The following is a 25,025-nucleotide window of genomic DNA, read 5'->3' as shown; positions in this document are numbered from 1 at the left end:
ACCTTGATATAGATTGACGATACAGAGATGACAGATACATAGATACACAGATGATGGGTAGAGTTGATATATAAATGGATGGATAGATGGATGGATGGTAGGTGGATAGATGGATGGGAGGAAGGATGGACAGATGCATGGATGGGAAGTTGGATGGATAGATGGACGGATGGAGAGGTGGATTGATAAATGAAAGGGTAGGTAGATGGATGGACAGATTGATGAATCGGTGGATGAGTGCATAGATGGGTGGGTGAGTGGATGGATGAGTGGGTGAGTGGATAGATGGATGGATGTGTGGATGGAAGGGTGGATGACTGGACGGGTAGGTGGGTGAATGGATGTGTGGATGGATGGATGAGTGTGCATGTGGATGGATGGGTGGATGGATAAATGAAAGGTGGGTAGATGGATGGATGGATCAATGAATCGGTGGATGGGTGCACAGATGGGTGGGCAAGTGGATGGGTGGACGGACAGATGGATGGATGGATGTGTGGATGGATGGGTGAGTGGAGGGATATGTGGATGGATGGGTGAGTGGATGGATGTGTGGATGGATGGATGAGTGGGCGTGTGGATGGGTGGGCGTGTGAATGGATGGATGAGTGGATGGATGGGCACATGGCTGGGTGGATGATTGGGAGTGTGGGTGAATAGATGGGTGGGTGGATGGATGGATGGATGGGTGATTGGATGGGTGGGGGAATGAATGGATAAATGGATGTGGATGGATGGATGCGTGGATGGATGGATGCGTGGATGGATGGATGCATGCATGGGTGGATGGATCAGTGGGTCCATCAGTGGATGGATGGATGGATGGGTAGGTGGGTGGATGGATGAGTGGACGGATGGGTGCATGGCTGGGTGGATGATTGGGAGGGTGGGTGAATAGATGGATGGGTGGGTGGCCAGATGGGTGGGAGGATGGATGATAGATGTATCAGTGGATCACTGGATGGATAGTCGGGTGGGGGAATGGATCAATGAGTGGGTAGATGGGTGGATGGGTGGATTGGATGGGTGGGGGAATGCATAGATGAGTGATGGATGGGTGGGTGGATAACTAGATGGGTGGGTGAATGGGTAGATGGATGGATGGATGACAATGTATTTTCTGAATTGAACATAACTCTTCAGCGTGGTGCTAGAACAGACAGCACATGGCCAAGTCCTTGAGTAGCTTGGGAAGGCCAGGAAGACAGATGACACCTGCACAGAGGTGGTTGTGCTTCTGTGATTAGGAGACAAAGCATGCACTGGTTGAGGCCCCAAAGGCTGTGCCCTTACCACAGAGACATGTGACTATATCCTTAGGGGTTGGAACATAGAAGGCAGAATATCTTCCCCAGCTAGAGCAGTTCAGTACTATTCTCCTGTATTGAAAATAATGATGAATAGGCCAGGTGTGGTGGCTCGCGCCTGTAATCTCAGCACTTTGGGAGGCCGAGGTGGGTGGATCATGAGGTCAGGAGATCAAGACCATCCTGGCTAACACGGTGAAACCCCGTCTCTACTAAAAATACAAAAAATCAGCCGGGCATGGTGGCGGGCGCCTGTAGTCCCAGCTATTCGGGAGGCTGAGGCAGGAGAATGGCATGAAACCAGGAGGCGGAGCTTGCAGTGAGCTGAGATCATGCCACTGCACTCCAGCCTGGGAGACACAGCAAGACTCCATCTCAAAAAAAAAAATAAAAAAAATTTAAAAAAAGAAAATAATGATGAATATGGAGAAAGGCTTTTCATCTCTGGCACCATGAAAGCTTGTTCCAACTCCTTTTGACAATGGTTTGTGCAGCTGAGTCCTAGGAGCAGTTCCACGTCTGCACAGGCTTCTGCTTCACCATAGGTCTCATCATTTATTCATGATGAAAATAAATGTCATCTATCTGACTATAGCAAACTGTACACTCAGGGTCAGCTCGGTGGGAAAATAGTAACATTTCATCATTAACACGAACACAGGGCTGTTTCTTACACAGGAGGACCGGAGTGGTGCGAGGCCATCTGTTCCCATATATAGGTCTCCACTGACAAGTCCTCCACCTTCCAGCCTCCCCTTCTGTGGGAGGGGGCATCCTGGAAGGGAGCTTGGGGGCTGGGTCTATGGACAGCTGACCTGGACATGAAGTGGGTGGAGGATGAAGTTCCCTGTATCACTTGGGGCTCTCCAGGGTAACAGAACCCCTAGGATGTAACTTAAGAAATTTATCTTAATGACTTCCGTGATTGTGCAGGCTGGCAAATCCAAAATCCACAGGGCAGGCCAGCAGGCTGGAAGCTCAAGCAAGAGCTGCTGCTTCCATCTTCAAGTGGAATTTCTCCTCCAGGAAAGCTCAGTTTGCTTCTGGGGTTTTCAGTGAGCTGGATGAGGCCAGCGCACATTTTGGGGGGTTAATCTCCTTTAATTTTGGGGGGTTAATCCCCTTAAAGTCAAACTGATGGTAGATGCAAACGCCAGCTACAGCGCACCTCCACAGCCACATCTAGACGGGTGTTTGCCTGCATAACTGGGAGCTTGAGCGTGGCCACAACCATGAAGGAAGGATCAGCCTCAGTGGGTAACAGTTACAGCAGTCCACAGCTGGGTCGTGGTGGCTGCTGTTTTCCCACCCAGTGGACCCTGGGTGTACGGTTTGCTATAGTCAGATGGATGTTGTTTAACATCTCGATGCATCCCATACGGTCAGGTTTCCTTGAGCTTACGGTTTGCTACAGTCAGATGGATGATGTTTAACATCTCAATGATGCATCCCCTACGGTCAGGTTTCCTTGAGTGTACGGTTTGCTACGGTCAGATGGATGATGTTTAACATCTCAATGATGCATCCCCTACGGTCAGGTTTCCTTGAGTGTATGGTTTGCTACAGTCAGATGGATGTTGTTTAACATCTCAATGATGCATCCCATACGGTCAGGTTTCCTTGAGTGTACGGTTTGCTACAGTCAGATGGATGATGTTTAACATCTCAATGATGCATCCCCTACGGTCAGGTTTCCTTGAGCGTACGGTTTGCTACGGTCAGATGGATGATGTTTAACATCTCAATGATGCATCCCCTACGGTCAGGTTTCCTTGAGTGTACGGTTTGCTACGGTCAGATGGATGATGTTTAACATCTCAATGATGCATCCCCTACGGTCAGGTTTCCTTGAGTGCACGGTTTGCTACGGTCAGATAGATGATGTTTAACATCTCAATGATGCATCCCCTACGGTCAGGTTTCCTTGAGTGTACGGTTTGCTACGGTCAGATAGATGATGTTTAACATCTTTTTTTTTTTTTTTTTGAGACGGAGTCTCGCTCTGTCGCCCGGGCTGGAGTGCAGTGGCACAATCTCGGCTCACTGCAAGCTCCGCCTCCCGGGTTCACGCCATTCTCCTGCCTCAGCCTCTCCGAGTAGCTGGGACTACAGGCGCCCGCCACCACACCCGGCTAATTTTTTGTATTTTTAGTAGAGACGGGGTTTCACCGTGGTCTCGATCTCCTGACCTCGTGATCCGCCCGCCTCGGCCTCCCAAAGTGCTGGGATTACAAGCGTGAGTGATACATCCCCTACGGTCAGGTTTCCTTGAGTGTATGGTTTGCTACAGTCAGATGGATGATGTTTATTTTAACATCTCAGTGATGCATCCCATACGGTCAGGTTTCCTTGAGCTTACGGTTTGCTACAGTCAGATGGATGATGTTTAACATCTCAATGATGCATCCCCTACGGTCAGGTTTCCTTGAGTGTACGGTTTGCTACGGTCAGATGGATGATGTTTAACATCTCAATGATGCATCCCCTACGGTCAGGTTTCCTTGAGTGTATGGTTTGCTACAGTCAGATGGATGTTGTTTAACATCTCAATGATGCATCCCCTACGGTCAGGTTTCCTTGAGTGTACGGTTTGCTACGGTCAGATAGATGATGTTTAACATCTCAATGATGCATCCCCTACGGTCAGGTTTCCTTGAGTGTACGGTTTGCTACGGTCAGATAGATGATGTTTAACATCTTTTTTTTTTTTTTTTTTGAGACGGAGTCTCGCTCTGTCGCCCGGGCTGGAGTGCAGTGGCACAATCTCGGCTCACTGCAAGCTCCGCCTCCCGGGTTCACGCCATTCTCCTGCCTCAGCCTCTCCGAGTAGCTGGGACTACAGGCGCCCGCCACCACACCCGGCTAATTTTTTGTATTTTTAGTAGAGACGGGGTTTCACCGTGGTCTCGATCTCCTGACCTCGTGATCCGCCCGCCTCGGCCTCCCAAAGTGCTGGGATTACAAGCGTGAGTGATACATCCCCTACGGTCAGGTTTCCTTGAGTGTATGGTTTGCTACAGTCAGATGGATGATGTTTATTTTAACATCTCAGTGATGCATCCCCTATGGTCAGGTTTCCTTGAGTGTACGGTTTGCTACAGTCAGATGGATGATGTTTAACATCTCAATGATGCATCCCCTACAGTCAGGTTTCCTTGAGTGTACGGTTTGCTACGGTCAGATGGATGATGTTTAACATCTCAATGATACATCCCCTACGGTCAGGTTTCCTTGAGTGTATGGTTTGCTACAGTCAGATGGATGATGTTTATTTTAACATCTCAGTGATGCATCCCCTACGGTCAGGTTTCCTTGAGTGTACAGTTTGCTACAGTCAGATGGATGATGTTTAACATCTCAATGATGCATCCCCTACGGTCAGGTTTCCTTGAGTGTACGGTTTGCTACGGTCAGATGGATGATGTTTAACATCTCAATGATGCATCCCCTACGGTCAGGTTTCCTTGAGTGTACGGTTTGCTACGGTCAGATAGATGATGTTTAACATCTCAATGATGCATCCCCTACGGTCAGGTTTCCTTGAGTGTACGGTTTGCTACGGTCAGATAGATGATGTTTAACATCTTTTTTTTTTTTTTTTTTGAGACGGAGTCTCGCTCTGTCGCCCGGGCTGGAGTGCAGTGGCACAATCTCGGCTCACTGCAAGCTCCGCCTCCCGGGTTCACGCCATTCTCCTGCCTCAGCCTCTCCGAGTAGCTGGGACTACAGGCGCCCGCCACCACACCCGGCTAATTTTTTGTATTTTTAGTAGAGACGGGGTTTCACCGTGCTCTCGATCTCCTGACCTCGTGATCCGCCCGCCTCGGCCTCCCAAAGTGCTGGGATTACAAGCGTGAGTGATACATCCCCTACGGTCAGGTTTCCTTGAGTGTATGGTTTGCTACAGTCAGATGGATGATGTTTATTTTAACATCTCAGTGATGCATCCCCTACGGTCAGGTTTCCTTGAGTGTACGGTTTGCTACAGTCAGATGGATGATGTTTAACATCTCAATGATGCATCCCCTACAGTCAGGTTTCCTTGAGTGTACGGTTTGCTACGGTCAGATGGATGATGTTTAACATCTCAATGATACATCCCCTACGGTCAGGTTTCCTTGAGTGTATGGTTTGCTACAGTCAGATGGATGATGTTTATTTTAACATCTCAGTGATGCATCCCCTACGGTCAGGTTTCCTTGAGTGTACAGTTTGCTACAGTCAGATGGATGATGTTTAACATCTCAATGATGCATCCCCTACGGTCAGGTTTCCTTGAGTGTACGGTTTGCTACGGTCAGATGGATGATGTTTATTTTAACATCTCAATGATACATCCCCTACGGTCAGGTTTCCTTGGATTTTCTCATTAGGAGGTCACAGGACTGTCCGTTTCTTCAGGTTACAGTAACACAGAGACAGCGAACCTCTACCTGGTATCGGACGGTGAATACTCTCTGCATGGCTTCATCATGCAAAATAATGACCTCACCTGGAACCTCTTTACATACCTGGAGTTTGCCATCCGAGAGGGAAGAAACCAGTACCACAGGGCGTTGGGGAAGAAGGCGGAAGATCCGTTCCAGGTAGCGTAACACCGCCGCGGACACCTATCTAGCATGCATTTTGCTAAGGCACTTTGACACACAGATCAGTAGGCACCTTGATCAGTCTGTCTCCGGTCTGACAGATCCCAAAGGCTTGGCTCATTCTGCCTGGAGACCTTAGTGCTGTGGCTGTTGTGTCACTCAGCCCTGGAACAGGTGCAAGGTAGACATCCTCCACTGTTAGCCAGCAGCTGATGAAACTAGAATTTCCTCCTAGAAACAGGTTTGAAGGCCACGCTTAGGGGCTCACACCTGTCATTCCCAGCACTTTGGGAGGCCAAGTTGGGAGGATGATTTGAGACCAGCCTGGGCAACATAGTGAGATCCCATCTCTACAAAAAATTAACAATTAGGCTGGGCACGGTGACATGAGCCTGTAATCCCAGCCAGCTTGGGAGGCCAAGTTGGGCTGATCACCTGAGGTCAGGAGTGTGAGACCAGCCTGGCCAACACGCTGAATCCCCGTCTCTACTAAAAATACAAGAAAAATTAGCTGGGCATGGTGGTGCATGCCTGTAGTCCCAGCTACTCAGGAGGCTGAGGCAGGAGAATCACTTGAACCCAGGAGGTGGTGGTTGCAGTGAGCTGAGATCACGCCACTGCCCTCCAGCCTGGGCAACACAGCAAGACTCCATCTCAAAAAAACAACAAATTAACGATGAGCCAGGTATGATTAGCCAGCTACTTTGGGAGGCCGAGGTGGGTGGGATGATCACTTGAACCTGGGGGGTCAAGGCTGCAGTGTGAGCCGTGATGGTGCTGCTGCACTCCAGCCCGGGCGACAGAACTAGAGTCTGTCTGAAAAATAGAAATAGGAAGGAGTTGGACAGGCTGCCTTAAATGAATGCCCTGTTTCTTCTTTGCTTCAATGGAATTGACGCTTATCTGAGACCGCTGTTTGCAAAGCACTCCCTGCATCCTCTCGCCCCTCCTTCCCCTTTCCCTGGCAAGAACCTTTCTGAGGTGGACATGGGAGATGTGGTGGGGTCCGTGGGGCCTGTGCAGATGGGTGGGTCTCGGTCTGCAGGGCTGTGCCAGCCAGGCGTGGGGAGTCTGCTGTGGGCTCAGCTGGCCATGGCCTCATTCCTCCGTGGCAGCGAGCACTGAGTGTGTGTGATGCAGAGATGAGCCCCAGGGAGCCGGGGGCTTCGTTCAGATGTCGGGGAGAGACAGACAGACAGAGGGAGACACAGAGAGAGACAGGCAGACAGAAAGGTAGAGGGAGACAGAGACAGAGAGACAGACATGGAGGCAGAGACAGGGAGACAGAAAGACAGAGACAGAGATAGACGGAGACAGAGATAGAGGGAGACAGAGAGATACAGAGATGGGAGACAGAGAGAGATAGTAAGATAGGGAGAGAGACGGAGAGACAGGGAGATAGAGACAGAGACAAACAGATAGAGACAGAAAGAGACAGAGACATGGAGATGGGAGACAGACAATGAGGTAGGGAGACAGAGACAGGGAGGCTTGGAGAGACAGAGATGAGGCAGATAGAGACAGAAACAGGAGACAGAGACAGACAGAGGGAGACAAAGACAGAAAGAGACAGACAGAGACACACAGAGACAGACAGACAGAGACCAAGGGAGAAAGAGTCAGAGAGAGAAGCCAGTGGTGGAGAGAGAAGCCGAGAGGCATGGACAGGGGCCCTGAGCCAGAGTGAGCAGCCGGCCTGGGCATCACAGAGGACAGATCCCTGAGCCCCATCATTGCCAGCCACGCAGGGGAGGGCCGGGGAGCCCTGCGGGATTTAGGGAGCCAGGATGGAGACGGGCTGTCCTGCTGGGAGCGGGGCTCAGAAGCATTCCTCAGCAGTGCTTGCTTGCCCTGGGGGGACAGGGGATGTCCAGGCGAACCCTGGACACAGCCCTGAGCCAGGACGGGCCTGCGCTCCTCTGGGAGCCGGGGTAGGTGCCACCAGGGGGGAATTGGAGAAGCTCGGAGGAGCTTCTCCGCTGCACGCCGGAATTCTCGGAGGAGCCCCCTCTGCACACTGCACTATTGCGGTGAAGGCTGAGCCGGGGCACCTGCAGAGACATTGCGGCTTCTCTCCCGCTTTCCTCCAGTGAGGTGTTTGTGGACCACTGGAGCCTCCAGGATGAAAAGCTTTATTGGGAAAAGCCTATTGTGAAACTCAGATGCTTGGAGTTCAGGCTGTGGTGTGGACCAAGGGATTCCAAGGAGATCGTCCACCACTTCGGGGTCCTTTGTCCCCAGCCAGCCCAGCCCCCACACAGACAGGGGTACCCAACACAGCTGTGGCATGAAGCCCCCTCTGCAGCCCAGGCGTGGCTGAGCCCCCATGCTCTGGAGCCCTGCACTTCTCCCTCCGACCCCCAGGGAGAGGCTGGGCGATCCCTCGGCCCGTGTTCTCTGGTGCCCCTAAGCACCCACTGTGTTCCAGGACGTGCACTACCAGAGCCCGGAGACGCGGCTGCGGTTCATGCAGGCCATGCATGGCATGGCGAAGCTGACTGCACGCCAGGTGGCCACAGCCTTCGATCTGTCCTGCTTCTCCTCTGCCTGCGACGTGGGAGGTGGGTAGCCCCCACTGCCAGGGTTCTCCTTACTTTATTAAGCCACAGGCATCTTCCCTGCTCAGGACACCTGCAAACTGCCTTTTTCCATTGACAAACCTGATAACGACCTGCACGGGGCCAGGCTGAGTCCCAGATCGTGGGTGGATATTCCCAAGTTCCAGGAGGCCCCCGGGGATGCCTTAATGCCCCCCTAGAGACTGGGGGGCCCTCTGTTGGCTGCGGAGCTGAGGCAGAGCACCTTGGAACCCCTGGATTCCCCTCAGCAAGTCTGATTATATCCTGATGCACCCTCCACCCCACCCCAGCCCTGGACAGTGGGTGGAGCAATACACACATTCCCAAGGGCTGCTGGGGGATCAGGGGCCTGGGACGATTTTCACACCATCAGCTTACATTTCCCCAACCTCTGAATGCCTCTCCTCCTTGTGGTCCAGAGTGGCTGCTGTAGCACCAGCCATCGTGTCTGCATCCCCACAGCAGGAAGGAGAAAGGAGTACAGCCCCCCCACCCCTGGGCTGAAAGGATTTCCCTGTAGGTCTGTGCCCCCCACATGTGGCCCAGAGTGGCTGCTGTAGCACCGGCCATCGTGTGTACATCCCCACAGCAGGAAGGAGAAGGGAGGAGTACAGCCCTCCACCCCTGGGCTGGAAGGATTTCCCTGCAGGTCTGTGCCCCCCACACTCACCTGCTTGTACGGTCTTGTCTGGGACACCAGCAAACTCCCCATTGCTGGCTTTCCCTTCCAGCATGGGTCTCAATGCCATAGGCCGCAGAGCATGCATTTGCTTCCCTGCAGGCTGCACAGGTGCACTGGCCCAAGAGCTGGCCCGTGAGTACCCTCATCTGCAGGTGACTGTGTTTGACCTCCCGGACATCATGGAGCTGGCTGCCCACTTCCAACCCGCCGGACCGCAGGCAGCGCAGATCCACTTCGCAGCAGGTGAGCCTGCCTCGTGTTCGCCCTGCTAACCTTTTCCAGGCTCCACCATCTCTTTCTAGACAGGGTGCACGGCTGTGTGTGTACCTGTGTTTCTGCTGGGCGTTTCCATGGTAGGTGTCTGTGTGCAAATGTGACTGTCTACTGCGCTTGTATGTGTGTGTGTGTGTGCGTGTGTGGTATGCCCTGGAGCGTGTCTGTGCGTGAGAATGTGTGTGTGTCTGCATCCGCATGTTTGTGCACGTCTCTGGTGTGTGGTTGCGTGTGTTTCTGTGAGGGTATGTGTGCATCTCTGTGTGCATCTCTGTGTGTGTGTCTGCATCTGTGTGCCTGCTGTGTGCCGGTGGGTGGGTGGGTGTGTGCATATGACTGTTGTGCTTGTGTGTGTCTGTGTGTGCATGTCTGTGTGTCTGCATCTGTGTGCATGGTGTGTCTGTGTCTTGTGTGCATATGGGACTGCTGTGCTTCTGTGTGTCTGTGTGTAGTATGTCCTTGTGTGTCTGTGCCCACGTGTGTCTGCACGTCTCTGTGGTGTGTGGTTGTTTCTGTGAGGGTGTGTCTGTGTGGGTATATGTGTGCATGCCTGTGTGCATCTCTGCCCATCTGTGTGCATGCTGTGTGCCAGTGGTTGTGTGTATGCGTATGTGACTGCTGTGGTTGTGTCTGTGTCTATGTGCATGGTGTGTGTGCATATGTGGCTATCTGCTGTGCTTGTGTGTTTCTGAGTCTGTGTGTGCACGTCTGTGTGGTATGTCCTTGCATGCATGTCTGTACGTCACAATGTCTCTGTGTGTCTGAGTCCGTGTGTACGCACATCTCTGTGGTGTGTATGTGTCTGTGAGGGTATGTGTGTTTCTGTGCGTCTGTGTGGGTATGTGTACGTCTGTGTGTCTGCGTCTGTGTGCATGTGTCTGCGTCTGTGTGCATGTGCCTGTCGCTGTATCTGTGTGTGCCCATCTGTGCATGTCTGCGTCTGTGTGTGCCTGTCACTGTATGTCCATGTGTCTGTGTGCGCCTATCTGTGCATGTCTGCGTCTGTGTGTTGGTGTATCTCTGTGTGTCCATGTGTGTCTGTGTGTACCCATCTGTGCATGTCTGCGTGTGTGCCAGTTGCTGTATCTGTGTCCATGTGTCTGTGTGTGCCCATCTGTGCATGTCTGCGTCTGCATGTGTGCCAGTCACTGTATCTGTGTCCATGTGTGTCTGTGTGTGCCCATCTGTGCATGTCTGCGTCTGCCTGTTGGTGTATCTGTGTGTCCGTGCGTGTGTGTGCCCATCTGTGCATGTCTGCATCTGTGTGCGTGTGTGTGCCTGTTAGTGTATCTCTGTGTCTATGTCTGAATCTGTGTGTGTCTGTGTGTGCCAGTCTTGTTGGTGTATCTGTGTCCATGTGTGTGCCTGTCAGTGTATCTGCGTGTGCATGTCTTTGTGGTGTGTGCTTGCATGTGTGCCTTTGTGTCTGCATGTCTGTGTGTGCATCTCGATGGGTATATGTGTGTGCCTGTATGTCTATGTCTGCATCCGTGGGTATGCCTGTGCGTGTCTCTCTGTGGGTCCACACAGACACGAGGGCATCTCCAAACAGGTGGATGAGGCTGGGCGTGGTAGCTCACGCCTGTAATCCCAGCACTTTGGGAGGCTGAGGCGGGTGAATCACCTGAGGTCAGGAGTTCGAGACCAGCCTGGCCAACATGGTGAAACCCCATCTCTACTAAAAATACAAAAATAAGCAGGGCGTGGTGGCGGGCGTCTGTAGTCCCAGCTACTCAGGAGGCTGAGGCAGGAGAATCGCTTGAACCTGGAAGGTGGAGGTTGCAGTGAGCTGAGATCTCACCATTGCACTCCAGCCTGGGTAACAACAGTGAAACTCCATCTCAAAAAGAAAAAAAAGACAATGATAATAATAATGATTAAAAACAAACAGGTGGACGGCTGTGTGAAGTTATCATTGGTGCAAGTAGCCGAGATGGGAGGAGAGTGGAGATGGGGAACTGCCGAGATCAGCATTCATGGGCATCCACGGCGCCGAGGCCACGGAAGGAACTGACCCAAGAGCTGTAACAGGGCGGCCTTAGGTTAGACTTGGAGAACTTCCAGGTGGCAGCTGCTGAGGCCAGGACGGATTGACAGGAGACGCCTGGGCCAGGCGCGGTGGCTCACGCCTGGAATCCCAGCAGTCTGGGAGGCTGAAGTGGGTGGATCACCTGAGGTCAGGAGTTTGAGACCAGCCTGAGCAACACGGTGAAACCCCGTCTCTACTAAAATTACAGAAATTAGCTGAGCATGGTGGCGGGCGCCTATAATCCCACCTATTCGGGAGGCTGAGGCAGGAGAATTGCTTGAACCCGGGAGGCGGAGCTTGCCGTGAGCCGAGATCACGCCATTGCATTCCAGCCTGGGCAACACAGCAAAACTCCATCTCAAAAAAATAAAAATAAAAAAAGAGACACCTGATGTGCCGTAACTCAGCACCACTCAACAGTGGCCAGGCCTGTGGACGCAGGCGCTGGGGACCTCCATACCCCTCCCCCAGAGGTTCCTGGATGCTTTTCTAGTTTTTAAAAAAACAAAACACAACCACCCTACAGCTCCTCCTGCAGGACGTCATGATAGCTGTGCTTTTTTTTTGAGATGGAGTCTTGCTCTGTGGCGCAGGCTGGATGCCAGATCTGCAGAAACACAATGCTAAAGTGTATTTATTTATTTTTGAACGTTGTCTCACTCTGTCACCCAGGCTGGAGTGCAGTGGCGTGATCTTAGCTCACTGCAACCTCCACTTTCTGGGTTCAAGTGATCCTCCCACCTCAGCCTCCCGAGTAGCTGGGGTTACAGGTGCCCCCCACCACACCCAGCTAATTTTTGTACTGTTGGTAGAGACGGGGTTTCACCATGTTGGCCAGGCTGGTCTCGAACTCCTGACCTCAGCTGATCCACTCGCCTCGGCCTCCCAAAGTGCTGGGATTACACCCCGCCCAGCCAGAAATGCTAAAGTTTAAAATCATAAGCCCTGAAATAGCACCTCCTCCTTGCAGCTGGGGGAAAACAGCTCAGACTTCCCACCGCACACTCTCCCGCCCCTTCTTTCCCCCTCATGCAACTCACAGCTTGCTTGCTTTCTTTGCTGTGGTTCGTATTTGCTGAACAGAGCAGGGTTAGCAATCAATAAATACAAAGGCTTCTGTGACCATCCACAGGTGCACACCAGCACACGGTAGGTACGGGGTTTCCTGTGGTGGCCGGAACAAACTACCCCATGCGGGGGCCTCACAACTTCCAAACAACAGGAATTTATCCTCTCCCAGTCCTGGAGACCAGAAGTCTGAGATCAAGTCATCTCAGGGCTGCTTCCCTCCGGAGGCTCTGGGGAGGATCCTTCCTGCCTCTCCCAGCTCCCGGGGGCTCCAGGCATCCCTGGGCTTGTGGCTGCATCACTGCAGTCTCTGCCTCCGTCTCCACGTGGCCTTCTCCTCTCAGTCTGTCTCCTCTTCTATCTCTTAAAAGGACACCTGTCGGCCGGGCGCGGCGGCTCACGCTTGTAATCCCAGCACTTTGGGAGGCCGAGGCGGGAGGATCACGAGGTCAGGATTGAGACCACAGTGAAACCCCGTCTCTACCAAAAATACAAAAAATTAGCCGGGCGTGGTGGCGGGCGCCTGTAGTCCCAGCTACTCGGAGAGGCTGAGGCGGGAGAATGGTGTGAACCCGGGAGGCGGAGCTTGCAGTGAGCCGAGATCGCGCCACTGCACTCCAGCCTGGGTGACAGAGCAAGACTCTGTCTCAAAAAAAAAAAGGACACCTGTCATTGCATTTAGGACCCACCCTACTCCAGAATGATCTCATCTTGAAATTCTTTACTCAGTGACATCTATAGAGACCCTATTTCCAGATAAGGTCCCATTCCCAGCGACTAAGGGTCAGCACCTGAATGTATCTTTTAAGGGGACACCATTCACTGCGCTACAGCAGACCGTCTTTTCATTTCAGCAATTACAGAGGGGCGTGCAGCTACGTGCAGCGCCCCCCCCCACCCCCCACAGGCAACCCTCCTGGGCGCCTGAATTGGAATCACCAAAGAATGCCCTGCCGTTGCCCACTCACCGGCAGTGCTGCCCTGACTCTCCCTGGCAGACGCCCATTTGTGCCGACTCTGCCTGCCTTGCCCAGGTGGTGCCCCTGAATTTCCTTTTTTTCCTCCCTTGCCTTCCTTTTTTTTTTTTTGGTCAGCCAGGCTAGAGTGCAATGGCACGATCTCAGCTCACTGCAACCTCTGCCTCCCAGGTTCAAGCAATTCTGCCTCGGCCTCCCGGAGTGGCTGGAATCACAGGCACCCGCCACCCCTGTCTAGCTAATTTGTATTTTTAGTAGAGATGGGGTTTTGCCATGTTGCCCAGGCTGGTCTCGAACTCCTGAGCTCAATCTACACACCTCAGGCTCCCAAAGTGCTGAGATTACAGGTGTGAGCCACTGTCCCCAGCCTTTTCTCGGCCGGCGTCAAACCGCACGGGCGTGACATCACTAACCAGCTCCTCATGGATCTCTGTTCGAGTCCTCATGGGGATATACTTCAGGAGGACCCATTCCCGCCCACACCCCTCTCCCCGATTTAGGATGTGGGTGGCGCTCCCAAGATCTGTCCAGGGGAGGACTGCTTCTTCCATACCTGACGGATGTGTCGCCTTTTGTCTTTAAACCAGGTGACTTTTTCAGGGACCCCCTCCCGAGCGCTGAGCTATACGTCCTGTGCCGGATCCTGCATGACTGGCCAGACGCCAGAGTCCACAAGTTACTCAGCAGGGTCGCCGCGAGCTGCAAGCCAGGTGAGAGCCTGTCGTCAGGTTCACTGTTTTTCTTAAGACGTAGTATTTTGGGTTCAAGTTTTACAAGGAGGCCGGGCGGGGTGGCTCACGCCTGTCATCCCAGCACTTTGGGAGGCCGAGGCGGGTGGATCACCTGAGGTCAGGAGTTCCAGACCAGCCTGGCCAATGTGGTGAAACCCCGTCGCTACTAAAACTACAAAAATTAGCCAGGCATGGTGGCTCATGCCTATAATCCCAGCACTCTGGGAGGCTGAGGCAGGCGGATCACTTGAGGTCAGGAGTTCGAGACCAGCCTGGCCAATATGGTGAAACCATCTCTACTAAAAATACAAAAATTAGCCAGGTGTGGTAGTGCACACCTGTAATCCCAGGTACTTGGGAGGCTGAGACAGGAGAATCGCTGGAACCTAGAGACGAAGGTTGCAGTGAGCCGAGACTGCGCCACTGCACTCCAGCCTGGGTAAGAGAGCGAGACTCCGTCTCAAAAAAAAAAAAAAAAAAATCCTAAAGAGAAAATACATTTACTATTCATGAAGCTGAAGTGGCTCATCGTAAAGGTCTTCATTCTTGTCTTCACATTGAGGAGGCTGCACAGGAGGCGGAAGCCGTGGGCTGGTCTTGCTGTCTCGGGTGGCCTAGGCAGAGGGAAATCCACGAATGAGTGGACTCTGCAGTTTAGAGCCGTGTTGCTGAAGGGTCAGCTGGATCTAATCTGTGTGTTTCTACACAGACACACGTGCACACACACACGGCACGCACTGGCTCGGCTCACAGCCTTCACATCAGGTTTTTCCCCGTCCACCCAGGCTGCTTGGGAGCCCAGTGGGGCTGCTGGAACCGGTTCGCGCCAGGGCTGCGTATCGGATTTCCACAGTTGAAGGAGCTGGCCCTGAGGGAATCTGGTGGGTGCTCAGCCTCCCTCAAGAGTTCAGCGTTGTTGCTGCAGTGAGAATTCCTGGAATATTTGCAGAGAACGCTTAATTATCTTAACAGAGCCAGGGCCTGGGAAGGCTGGCACCTGTGCTTTGAAACAGGACTCCCCATAGGCTCAGATGGTCGAGACTTCCATCCTTTTTCTCTCCCTCTCTCTCTCCTTTCTCTCTTTCTCTGTGTATCTATCTCTTTTTTTTTTTTGAGACGGCGTCTCGCTCTGTCGCCCAGGCTGGAGTGCAGTGGCACAATCTCGGCTCTCCGTAACCTGTGCCCCCAGGGTTCAAGCCATTCTCCTGCCTCAGCCTCCCGAGTAGCTGGGACTACAGGCACCTGCCATCACACCTGGCTAATTTTGTATTTTTAATAGAGACGGGGTTTCACCATGTTGGTCAGGCTGGTCTCGAACTCCCACCCTCAGGTGATCCACCCACCTGGGACTCCCAAAGTGCTGGGATTACAGGCTTGAGCCACCTCGCCCGGCTCTCTTTGTATTTTTTGAGACGAGGTCTCACTCTGCTGCCCAGGCTGGTGTGCAGTGGCGCAGTCACAGCTCACTGCAGCCTTGACCTCCTAAGCTCAAGCTATCCTCCCACCTCAGCCTCCTGAGTAGCTGGAAATACAGCCATGCATCACCATGCCCAGCTAATTTTTTAAGAAGTTTTTTCTGATACCGGGCACGGTGGCTCACACCTGTAGTCCCAGCACTTTGGGAGGCCGAAGCGGGCAGATCTTGAGGTCAGGAGTTCGAGACCAGCCTGAGCCACGTGGTGACGCCCCGCCTCTACTAAAAACACAAAAATTAGCCGGGCATAGTGCACACCTGTAATTCTAGCTACTCAGGAGGCTGAGGCAGGACATCACTTGAACCCGGGAGGCGAAGGTTGCAGTGAGCCGAGATCACACCACTGCACTCCAGCCTGGGCAACAGAGCAAGACTCTGTCTCAGAAAAAAAAAAAAAAAAGTTTTTTGTGGAGATAGGAGTCTCCCGCTGTCGCCCAGGCAGGAGTGCAGTGGTGTCATCATAGTTCACTGTAGCCTTGATCTCCTGCACTCAAGCGATCCTCCTGCCTCAGCCTCCCAAAATGCTGGAGTTGAGGACGTCAGCCACTGCACCTGGCCTCTCTCTGTCTCTCTCTTCTCCCTCTTCCTGTCTCCTCCTCTGTCTTTTTATGTGTCTCATCTATCATCAATCTGTTTCTCCTCTCTCCTCCTTCCTCCCTTCCTTATCTATCTTCTGTCTCTTCCTCTCCCCACCCTGTCTCTGTCTCTCTTTATACATCTAACATCCTTTTCTGAAAAAATTAAAATAGAGACAGGGTCTCGCTATGTTGCTCAGATTGGTTTCAAACTCCTGGGCTCAAACCATCCTCCCACCTCAGCCTCCCAAAGTGCTGGGATTACAGGTGTGAGCCACTGCGTCTGGCCTTCTTACAATGATCTGTCACCTATCTGTCATCTGTTTATCATTTATTATCTATCTATCCATCCATCATTTATCCTATCTATCCATCCATTCATCTATCTATCTACCCGTCATCTACCATCTATTCACCCATCCATCCATCTCATCCATGCATCCATCTATCCATCCATCTACTTACCTACCCATCTATTCACCCATTCATCCATGCCTCCATCTATCCACCTACCTACCCATCATCTACCATCTATTCACCCATCCATCTATCCATCTACCTACCTACCCATCTATTCACCCATTCATCCATGCCTCCATCTATCCATCCCTCCACCTACCTACCCATCATCTACCATCTATTCACCCATCCATCCATCCATCTCATCCATGCATCCATCTATCCATCCATTCACTATCTACGTACCCACTATCTATTCACCCATCCATCCACCTCATCCATGCATCCATCTATCCATCCATTCATCTACCTACCTACCCATCATCTACTATCTATTCATCCATCCATCCATCACATCCATGCATCCACCCATTCATCTATCTACTCGTCATCTACCATCTATTCACCCATCCATCCATCCATGCATCCATCTATCTATCCATTCATCTATCTATTCACCCATCCATCTCATCCATGCATCCATCTATCCATCTACCTACCTACCCATCTATTCACCCATTCATCCATGCCTCCATCTATCCATCCCTCCACCTACCTACCCATCATCTACCATCTATTCACCCATCCATCACATCCATACATCCATCAATCCATCCATTCATCTATCTACCTACCCATCATCTACCATCTAATTCACCCATCCATCCATCCATCTCATCCATGCATCCATCTATCAATCCATTCACTATCTACCTACCCACTGTCTATTCACCCGTCTATCCACCTCATCCATGCATCCATCTATCCATCCATTCATCTACCTACCTACCCATCATCTACTATCTATTCACCCATCCATCCATCCCATCCATGCATCTATGCATCCATTCATCTACCTGCCTACCCATCATCTACCATCTGTTCACCCATCCATCCATCTCATCCATGCATCCATCTACCCACGTACCCATCATCTACCATCTATTCACCCATCCATCCATCCCATCCATGCATCTGTCCATCCATTCATCTACCTGCCTACCCATCATCTACCATCTATTCACCCATCCATCCATCCCATCCATGCATCTGTCCATCCATTCATCTACCTGCCTACCCATCATCTACCATCTGTTCACCCATCCATCCATCTCATCCATGCATCCATCTACCCACGTACCCATCATCTACCATCTATTCTCCCAACCATCCATCTCATCCATGCATCCATCTATTCATCTTCCTACCTACCCATTATCTACCATCTATTCACCCATCCATCTCATCCATCCATCCACTCATCTACCTACCTACCCATCATCTACCATCTATTCACCCATCCATCCATCTCATACATGCATCCATCTATCCATCCATCCATCTACCTACCCATCACTTACCATCTATTCATCCATCCATCTTTCTCATCCATGCATCCACCTATGCATACATCTTTCTACCTACCTACCTACCCATCGTCTACCATCTGTTCATCCATGCATCCAGGAGAACCGGAAAAGGCCCAGGTGATGCATCCATCTATCCATCCATCTTTCGATCAAATCTCCTTCTCCCTGTCTGTCCGCCCTGCATCAAGTCTCTGTCTCTCTCCCCTCCCCTACCTGTGTGGGTAAGGGTTCTCGGCAGCCTCTGCTCACCATTCTGAGCTCCTGTTGCCTGCTGTGTCCCCTGTGTCCGGCTGAAGGATCCCTGCGTGGCTGGTCAGGACTCCAGCTCTCTGCTCTCTCCCCTCAGGGGCCGGCCTGCTGCTGGTGGAGACGCTCCTGGATGAGGAGGAGAGGGAGGTGCAGGGCGCCCTGATACAGTCGCTGAACATGCTGGTGCAGAATGAAGGCAGGGTGCGGAGCCTGGGCGAGTACCAGTGCTTGCTGGAGCTGCACGGCTTCCGCCAGGTGCAAGTGGTGCACTTGGGGGGTGTCCTGGATGCCATCTTGGCCACCAAAATGGCCCCCTGAAGCCCAGACAGCATGTTCATTATAGGGACGTCCTCCCCCAGACTGCAGGTGCACTGCCTGGTCCCCAAGTACCATAGGACAGTCACATAGGAGCGTGTAGTCGTGACTGAATAAAGAAAGCAAAAGCCTGTCTCTGCCTCCTCCGTAGGGGTTTTGATGAGGGAGGAGGCTGCATTTGGGGAGTAGAAGACAGAGGCTGCATTTGGGGAGGAGGGGAAGGAGGCAGCATTTGGGGAGGGGAGGCAGAGGTTGGATTTGTGGAGGGGGACAGAGGCTGCATTTGGGGATGGGGGAAGGAGGCTGCATTTGCGGAGGAGGAGGGAAAGGAGGCTGCATTTGGGGAGGAGGGGATGGAGGCTGCATTGGGGAGGAGGGAGGAGATGGAGGCTGCATTTGGGGAGAAGGAAGGAAGCTACATTCGGGGAGAAGGAAGGAGGTTGCATTTGGGGAGGAGGGGAAGGAGGCTGCATTTGGGGAAGAGGAGGGGAAAGAGGCTGCATTTGGGAAGGAAGAAACAGGCTGCATTGGGGGGGAAGGAGGCTGCATTTGGGGAGGAGGGGAAGGAGCCTGCATTCGGGGAGGACAGGAGGCTGCATTCGGGGAGGAGAGGAGGCTGCATTCGGGGAGGAGAGGAGGCTGCATTCGGGGAGGAGAGGACGGAGGCTGCATTGGGGAGGAGGAGGAGGCTGCATTTGGGGAATGGGGACAGAGCCTGCATTTTGGGAGGGGGAAGGAGGCTGCATTTGGGGAGGAGGGAAAGGAGGCTGTATTGGGGAGGAGGGGAAGGAGGCTGCATTTGGGGAGGAGGGAAAGGAGGCTGTATTGGGGAGGAGGGGAAAGAGGCTGCATTTGGGGAGGAGGGAAAGGAGGCTGTATTGGGGAGGAGGGGAAAGAGGCTGCATTTGGGGAGTGGAGACAGAGGCTGCATTTTGGGAGGGGGGAAGGAGGCTGCATTCAGGGAGGAGGGGATGGAGGCTGAATTGGGGGAGGAGGAGATGGAGGCTGCATTCGGGGAGGAGAGGACGGAGGGACAGCCAGAGATAACTGTTCAGCCCAGCGGATGTCCTGGGAGCCAGCAGCCTTCCAGAGTAGCCGGTGGGGACTCCCGGGGAGGGCGGTGGGGACGGGGCTTTCTCCTGCCTCCCAGCAGGCTGACGGCTGCTATGACAGTGCCATACCAGGCAGGGTCTCAGTCCTTCTCCGCAATCCAGCCTGCATCTTCCCACCTTCCGCACGACTTCCAGTGTTTCCTCCATGGGACGCCATCGCCGCCGCTCACCCCGGACGCCCATAGGCCATGGAGTGGTAGTTCTCCGGGCAGCTTCCGTCTCTCCTGCCTTGGTGCAGAGACTGTCACGAGCGGGACCTCCCCAGCCCCTGCTGCGGGGCTGAAATGTGTCTGTAAAACCCCCGAAGCCCCGGCAGGCCAGACTCACACCGCCCCGTGAGGCCCTCCCTGCACACACGCTCACTGCGGTTGTAGGGAGCTGAGCGTATCCACGTTTCCCCCGTGCTCCGCTCCCAGTTCCTGCTGCCGGGCTGTGTCCCGACCCTCAGACCTCAGTTTGCCTCTCTGGTGCCCACACAGCTCCCTTTCCTCCCTGGCCCCCGTCAGGGAATGGCTGGGCCAACCTGGGGCCGGGCTGGGGTGGAGCCCTTTAACTCACAGCCTTGACCTCAAGGAGGCACCGAGGTTCAGGCGGCGTCTGCAAAGCGGGGAGAACCGGAGCAGGCCCAGGTGCTGTTTTCACGGTGCGTGCACCCAGCTTACCCGTTCCGGGCTGGGCCTCAGTCTGCGTTATATTTCAGCTGTTTTCCTTTTTAGGAGACGGAGTCTGGAGTTTTGCTCTTGTTGCCCAGACTGGAGTGCAATAGTGCAATCACGGCTCACTGCAACCACTGCCTCCTGGGTGACCTATTTCAAGGTGCCTGCTGCACAGGTGGGAGAGGTTTTCTGCAGTGGTCACACGTGATCTCAATAACACCCAAGTCACAAGCTGCTCCACCCTTACAGTTACCTGGTATCACAGAAGAATGTGTAGGTTGCTTTGTGCTTTAAGAAAACAGCTGAAATAGGCCGGGTGCAGTGGCTCACGCCTGCCATCCCAGCACTCTGGGAGGCCGAGGCAGGTGGATCACCTGAGGTCAGGAATTCGAGACCAGCCTGGCCAACATGGTGAAACCCTGTCTCTACAGAAAATACAAAAATCAGCTGGGAGTGGTAGCAGGTGCCTATAATCCCAGCTACTGGGGAGAGGCTGAGGCAGGTGAATTGCTTTAACCTGGGAAGTGGAGGATGTGGTGAGCCAAGATCGCGCCATTGTACTCCAGCCTGGGCAATAAGAGCAAAACTCCGTCTCAAAAAAAAAAAAAAAAGAAAACAGAAAACAGCTGAAATAGGCCAGGTGCAGTGGCTCACGCCTGTCATCCCAGCAGTCTGGGAGGCCGAGGCAGGTGGATCACCTGAGGTCAGGAATTTGAGACCAGCCTGGCCAACATGGTGAAATCCTGTCTCTACACAAAATACAAACATTAGCTGGGCGTGGTGGCAGGAGCCTGTAATCCCAGCTACTAGGGGGAGGCTGAGACAGGAGAATCGCTTGAACCCAGTAGGTGGAGGCTGCAGTGAGCTGAGATTGTGCCACTGCACTCCAGCCTGGGAGACAGAGCGAGACTCTGTCTAAATAAATAAATAAATAAAACTGACCTCTCTATATTTTATGTAATATAAATTATGTGTTCTGTAAATTCTGTAAATTATGTGTTCTATCCATGTACAGGCACATGTGTAGAGGTGTGTGTGTTCAGCTGTGTATACATACATACACGTACACACCCATCTGCGCACACACACACACACAGTCGTATGTGTCACTGAATGACAAGGACCTGTTTCGAGAAATGCATCCTTAGGCGATTCTCTGTGTGCCCATCACGGGGTGCACTCACACATACCGCCGTGGCACACACAGCCTGCTACTCACCTGGGCTGCGTGGCAGGGCCCCCGGCTCCCGGGCTACAAACTTGGACAGCAGGTGAGTATGCCCAGTGCTGCAGGCTGCTGTAATAAATACAATGGTAGGGATTTGTGTGTGTACAAATAAAGGCACAGGAAAACTACGGTATTACCATCTCCTGGGACCTCCGCTGTCTAGGAAGGCCGTTGTTGACTGAAGGGTTGTTACCTGGCACGGGTGACTGTGTATAATTCTGGACAGACTCCGTTTTTTTTTTTTTTTGGTCTGTTTTTTTGTTTTTTTGAGACAGAATCTCGCTGTTGCCCAGACTGGACTGCAATGGCACGATCTCGGCTCACTGCAACTTCCGCCTCCCGGGTTCAAGCAATTCTCGTCTCAGCCTCCCGAGTAGCTGGGGTTACAGGCTCCTGCCACTACGCTCACCTAATTTTCGTATTTTTAGTAGAGACAGGGTTTCACCACGTTGGCCAGGCTGGTCTCGAACTCCTGACCTCAGGTAATCCACCCACCTCGGCCTCCCAAAGTGCTGGGATTACAGGCATGAGTCACCACACCCGGCTAATTTTTGTATTTTTAGTAGAGACGGGGTTTCACCATGTTGGCCAGGCTGGTCTCGGACTCCTGACCTCAGGTGATCTGCCCGCTTTGGCCTCCTAAAGTGCTAGCATTGCAGGCGTGAGCCACTGTGCCTGGCCTAACTCGTTTTTTTTTTTTTTTTTACAATCACACATGGTGTCTCCACAGGAAGCCTAGATGGAGCAGGAAGAAAATTCGGCTTTGATGATGAAAGGGGGAGTCCAGTGCGGTGGCGCATGCCTGTGGCCCTCACTGCTTGGCAACCAAGAAGGATGAGGCTTCCAGGCCCCTCCATCACACGCCTCGATGTGGGGCCAGGCAGGACCTGACAACCACCAGGAGATACCACGGAGCCCAGCCCTGGACAGCAGCCAGGCCTCCGTCGGTCCTACCTCCCTCCTCCCTCCCTTCCACGTCAGCCTGGCCTGGAGCTGTCCCTCCTTCCTTCCTTCCCATGGCAGCCTGGTCCAGAGCTGGGACGACAGCATCCCGGTCACCTTGGGCTGCCCCCAGCCAAACTCCTCTGTCCTGTCCTGGGAAAGCAAGCAAAGTCCCTGCCTACAGGGTTCCCCCGTGTACCTGCAGGACGCCGTCTGTCTTAAGCCACAAAGGCCGGGGCCTCTGCAGGGCTCACAGGTGGCTTCTAGAGAAGATGTCCGCCACAGCTGCTCTCTGCTCCATCTCAGGTGACCACTGGCCATCTTGGAAGCAACCTGCTTTGATGGTTGTGAAGCCTGAAGCTCCTTCCTCTCCAGCCCGTGCCACCCGGGGCGGGGAATGGGGACAGGATGGAGACAGACGTGGGCCCAGCCCTCCGGGAGTTCTAGGGGCGAGGGACAGATTCCCACCACTTGGGTACCCAGCGAAGGCCCCACTCCATCCAGATTGAAACGTTCATGAGTCCGAGAAGGTTCTGGAAGTCAGCCCAGGAAGAGGCCGGCATGGGGGGGGGGCCTCTCGGTAGAGAGAACCAGAGGCGCCTGCCCTAGGGGGACCCCAGGCCCCCCTTCGTCTTGGCTGCTGGGAGTGGGCTGGGGGGCCACACGGTTGCAGCAGGGACCTCCAACGTGGCCTCCCTGTGTTTTGGTCCCCTCGCCATTTGCCCTTAAACCAAGGACCCGCAGAGGGAGTCCCCCAGGTGGAAGGAAGCTGGATAAAGGGCCCCTGGGGCTTGTTCGTCTCCCTCTCCCTTCTGTGTCTGCTAGAACTTTTTTTTTTTTTTCGAGACAGAGTCTCGCTCTGTCGCCCAGGCTGGAGTGCAGTGGTGTGATCTCGGCTCACTGCAACCTCCGCCTCCCAGGTTCAAGTGATTCTCCTGCCTTAGCCTCCGCAGTAGCTAAAATTACAGTTGCCCGCCACCGTGCACAGCTAATTTTTTTGTATTTTCAGTAGAGACGAGGTTTCACCATGTTGGTCAGGCTGGTCTCGAACTCCTGACCTCAGGTGACCCCCCCACCCCCACCCCCGGCCTCCCAAAGTGCTGGGATGACAGGCGTGAGCCACTGCACCAAGCCCGTCTTTTTATTCATTGGAATAACTGCGCAAAAACAGCCCCTCTGGACTCTGAGAGTCTGTGTGTGGCATGCACAGAACATCCTGAGGATTGTGATGATTTAAAAACCAGTGAGGTGACAAGGCTGGAATTCCGTGCAGGGCAGCCTGACCGGCCGGGTTCGCCTACTCCCTCCTCCACTCAGCGAGCACTACACGATGAGCGCCTGGTGCATACCAGGAGTGTCCGTCTGGCTCTAAAACAGCCTCTGGATTTATCTGGGGACCGGGGCAGGGGAAGCGGGAGGACAACGGACCCTAAGGATGATGCTGAGTACACAGCTCCTCCCAGCCTGCCCAGCTTGAAGGCCCACTTCCAGGGAAGCTTTGCAGAGAGCCCTTTTCCAAGGTAAAGGTCTTAGGGGACTCTTCTCGGGAGAGAGGTCTTGGGGAGCCTTCAAGAGGGAAATCTTGGGGAGCCCTCTTCCAGGGGGCAGGTCCTGGGGGACACCTTCAGGGGGGACGTCTTTGCGGCGGCCCTCTTCATGGGGGAAGTCTTGGGGGGCCTCCTTCAGAGGAGGAGCCCTTTTTGGGGGGTGGCCCTGGGAGTCCCTTTTCAGGGAGGAGGTCCTGGGGAACCCTCTTCAGGGGGAAGGTCTCTTGGGGGCCCTCTTCTGGGGAAAGGGGTCTGTCAAGCCCCCTCATCCTGCAGCCCCATCAGCCCTCCCTGGACCACACTTCTTACAGGTAGAACCTTGGCAATGACTAATTACAAAAGATGTGCTGCTGCCCCCCCCCCAACACAGAGCCTGGCACCCCACCCCACCCCGCACAAAGCCAACCTCACCCCTGCTCTGATTCCTTCTCGGCCGTCCGATGAAGCCTGAAGTCTTTCCATTAAAACACCTCTGCTTCTGGGCAGGGCACGGTGGCTCACATCTGTCATGCCAGCACTTTGGGAGGCCGGGGTGGGCAGATCACTTGAGGTCAGGAGTTCGAGACCAGCCTGCTTGGGCCTGGCACCCAGGATGTGCTCAGCAAATGCTTCTGGAATGGACGGATGAAACCCCGTCTCTACTAAAAATATAAAAATTAGGCATGGTGGCACACACTTGCAATCCCAGCTACTTGGGAGGCTGAGGCAGAAGAAACGCTTGAACCTGGGAGGCGGAGATTGCAGTGAGCCGAGATTGCACCACTGCACTCCAGCCTGGGCGACAGAGCAAGACTCCATCTCAATAAGCACACAAAAAACCCACCTCTACTTCTATATTAATCCACCTACTTTTCTGACCCCCA

At 53.4% G+C, this 25,025-nt stretch overlaps 1 protein-coding gene across 7 annotated transcripts in view; it reads left to right on the top strand.

Moving 5' to 3' along the window:
- ASMTL (acetylserotonin O-methyltransferase like) overlaps nucleotides 1-24,662 on the top strand; it is a 47,758-nt gene extending 23,096 nt beyond the window's left edge. For 3 of the 7 annotated variants that reach the window (XM_055269675.2, XM_055269676.2, XM_063635484.1), the window contains 5 exons: nucleotides 5,709-5,893; nucleotides 8,325-8,457; nucleotides 9,257-9,400; nucleotides 14,092-14,214; nucleotides 18,460-18,808. In XM_055269675.2, the coding sequence (XP_055125650.1) occupies nucleotides 5,709-5,893; nucleotides 8,325-8,457; nucleotides 9,257-9,400; nucleotides 14,092-14,214; nucleotides 18,460-18,680 (806 nt within the window). In that variant the 3' untranslated portion in view covers nucleotides 18,681-18,808. Of the gene's footprint in view, nucleotides 1-5,708; nucleotides 5,894-8,324; nucleotides 8,458-8,995; nucleotides 9,125-9,256; nucleotides 9,401-14,091; nucleotides 14,215-18,459; nucleotides 18,809-22,403 lie in introns of those variants that run through there. The other 4 variants (XM_063635482.1, XM_063635483.1, XM_063635481.1 and 1 more) reach the window with 3 other exon arrangements.
- The last annotated feature ends 363 nt before the right edge of the window (nucleotides 24,663-25,025 follow it).

The sequence above is a fragment of the Symphalangus syndactylus genome, chromosome Y (assembly GCF_028878055.3).
Source record: "Symphalangus syndactylus isolate Jambi chromosome Y, NHGRI_mSymSyn1-v2.1_pri, whole genome shotgun sequence".
Taxonomy (NCBI): domain Eukaryota; kingdom Metazoa; phylum Chordata; class Mammalia; order Primates; family Hylobatidae; genus Symphalangus; species Symphalangus syndactylus.
Note: the sequence above shows the minus strand (reverse complement) of the source record. Positions and strands in the feature narration are given on the sequence as shown.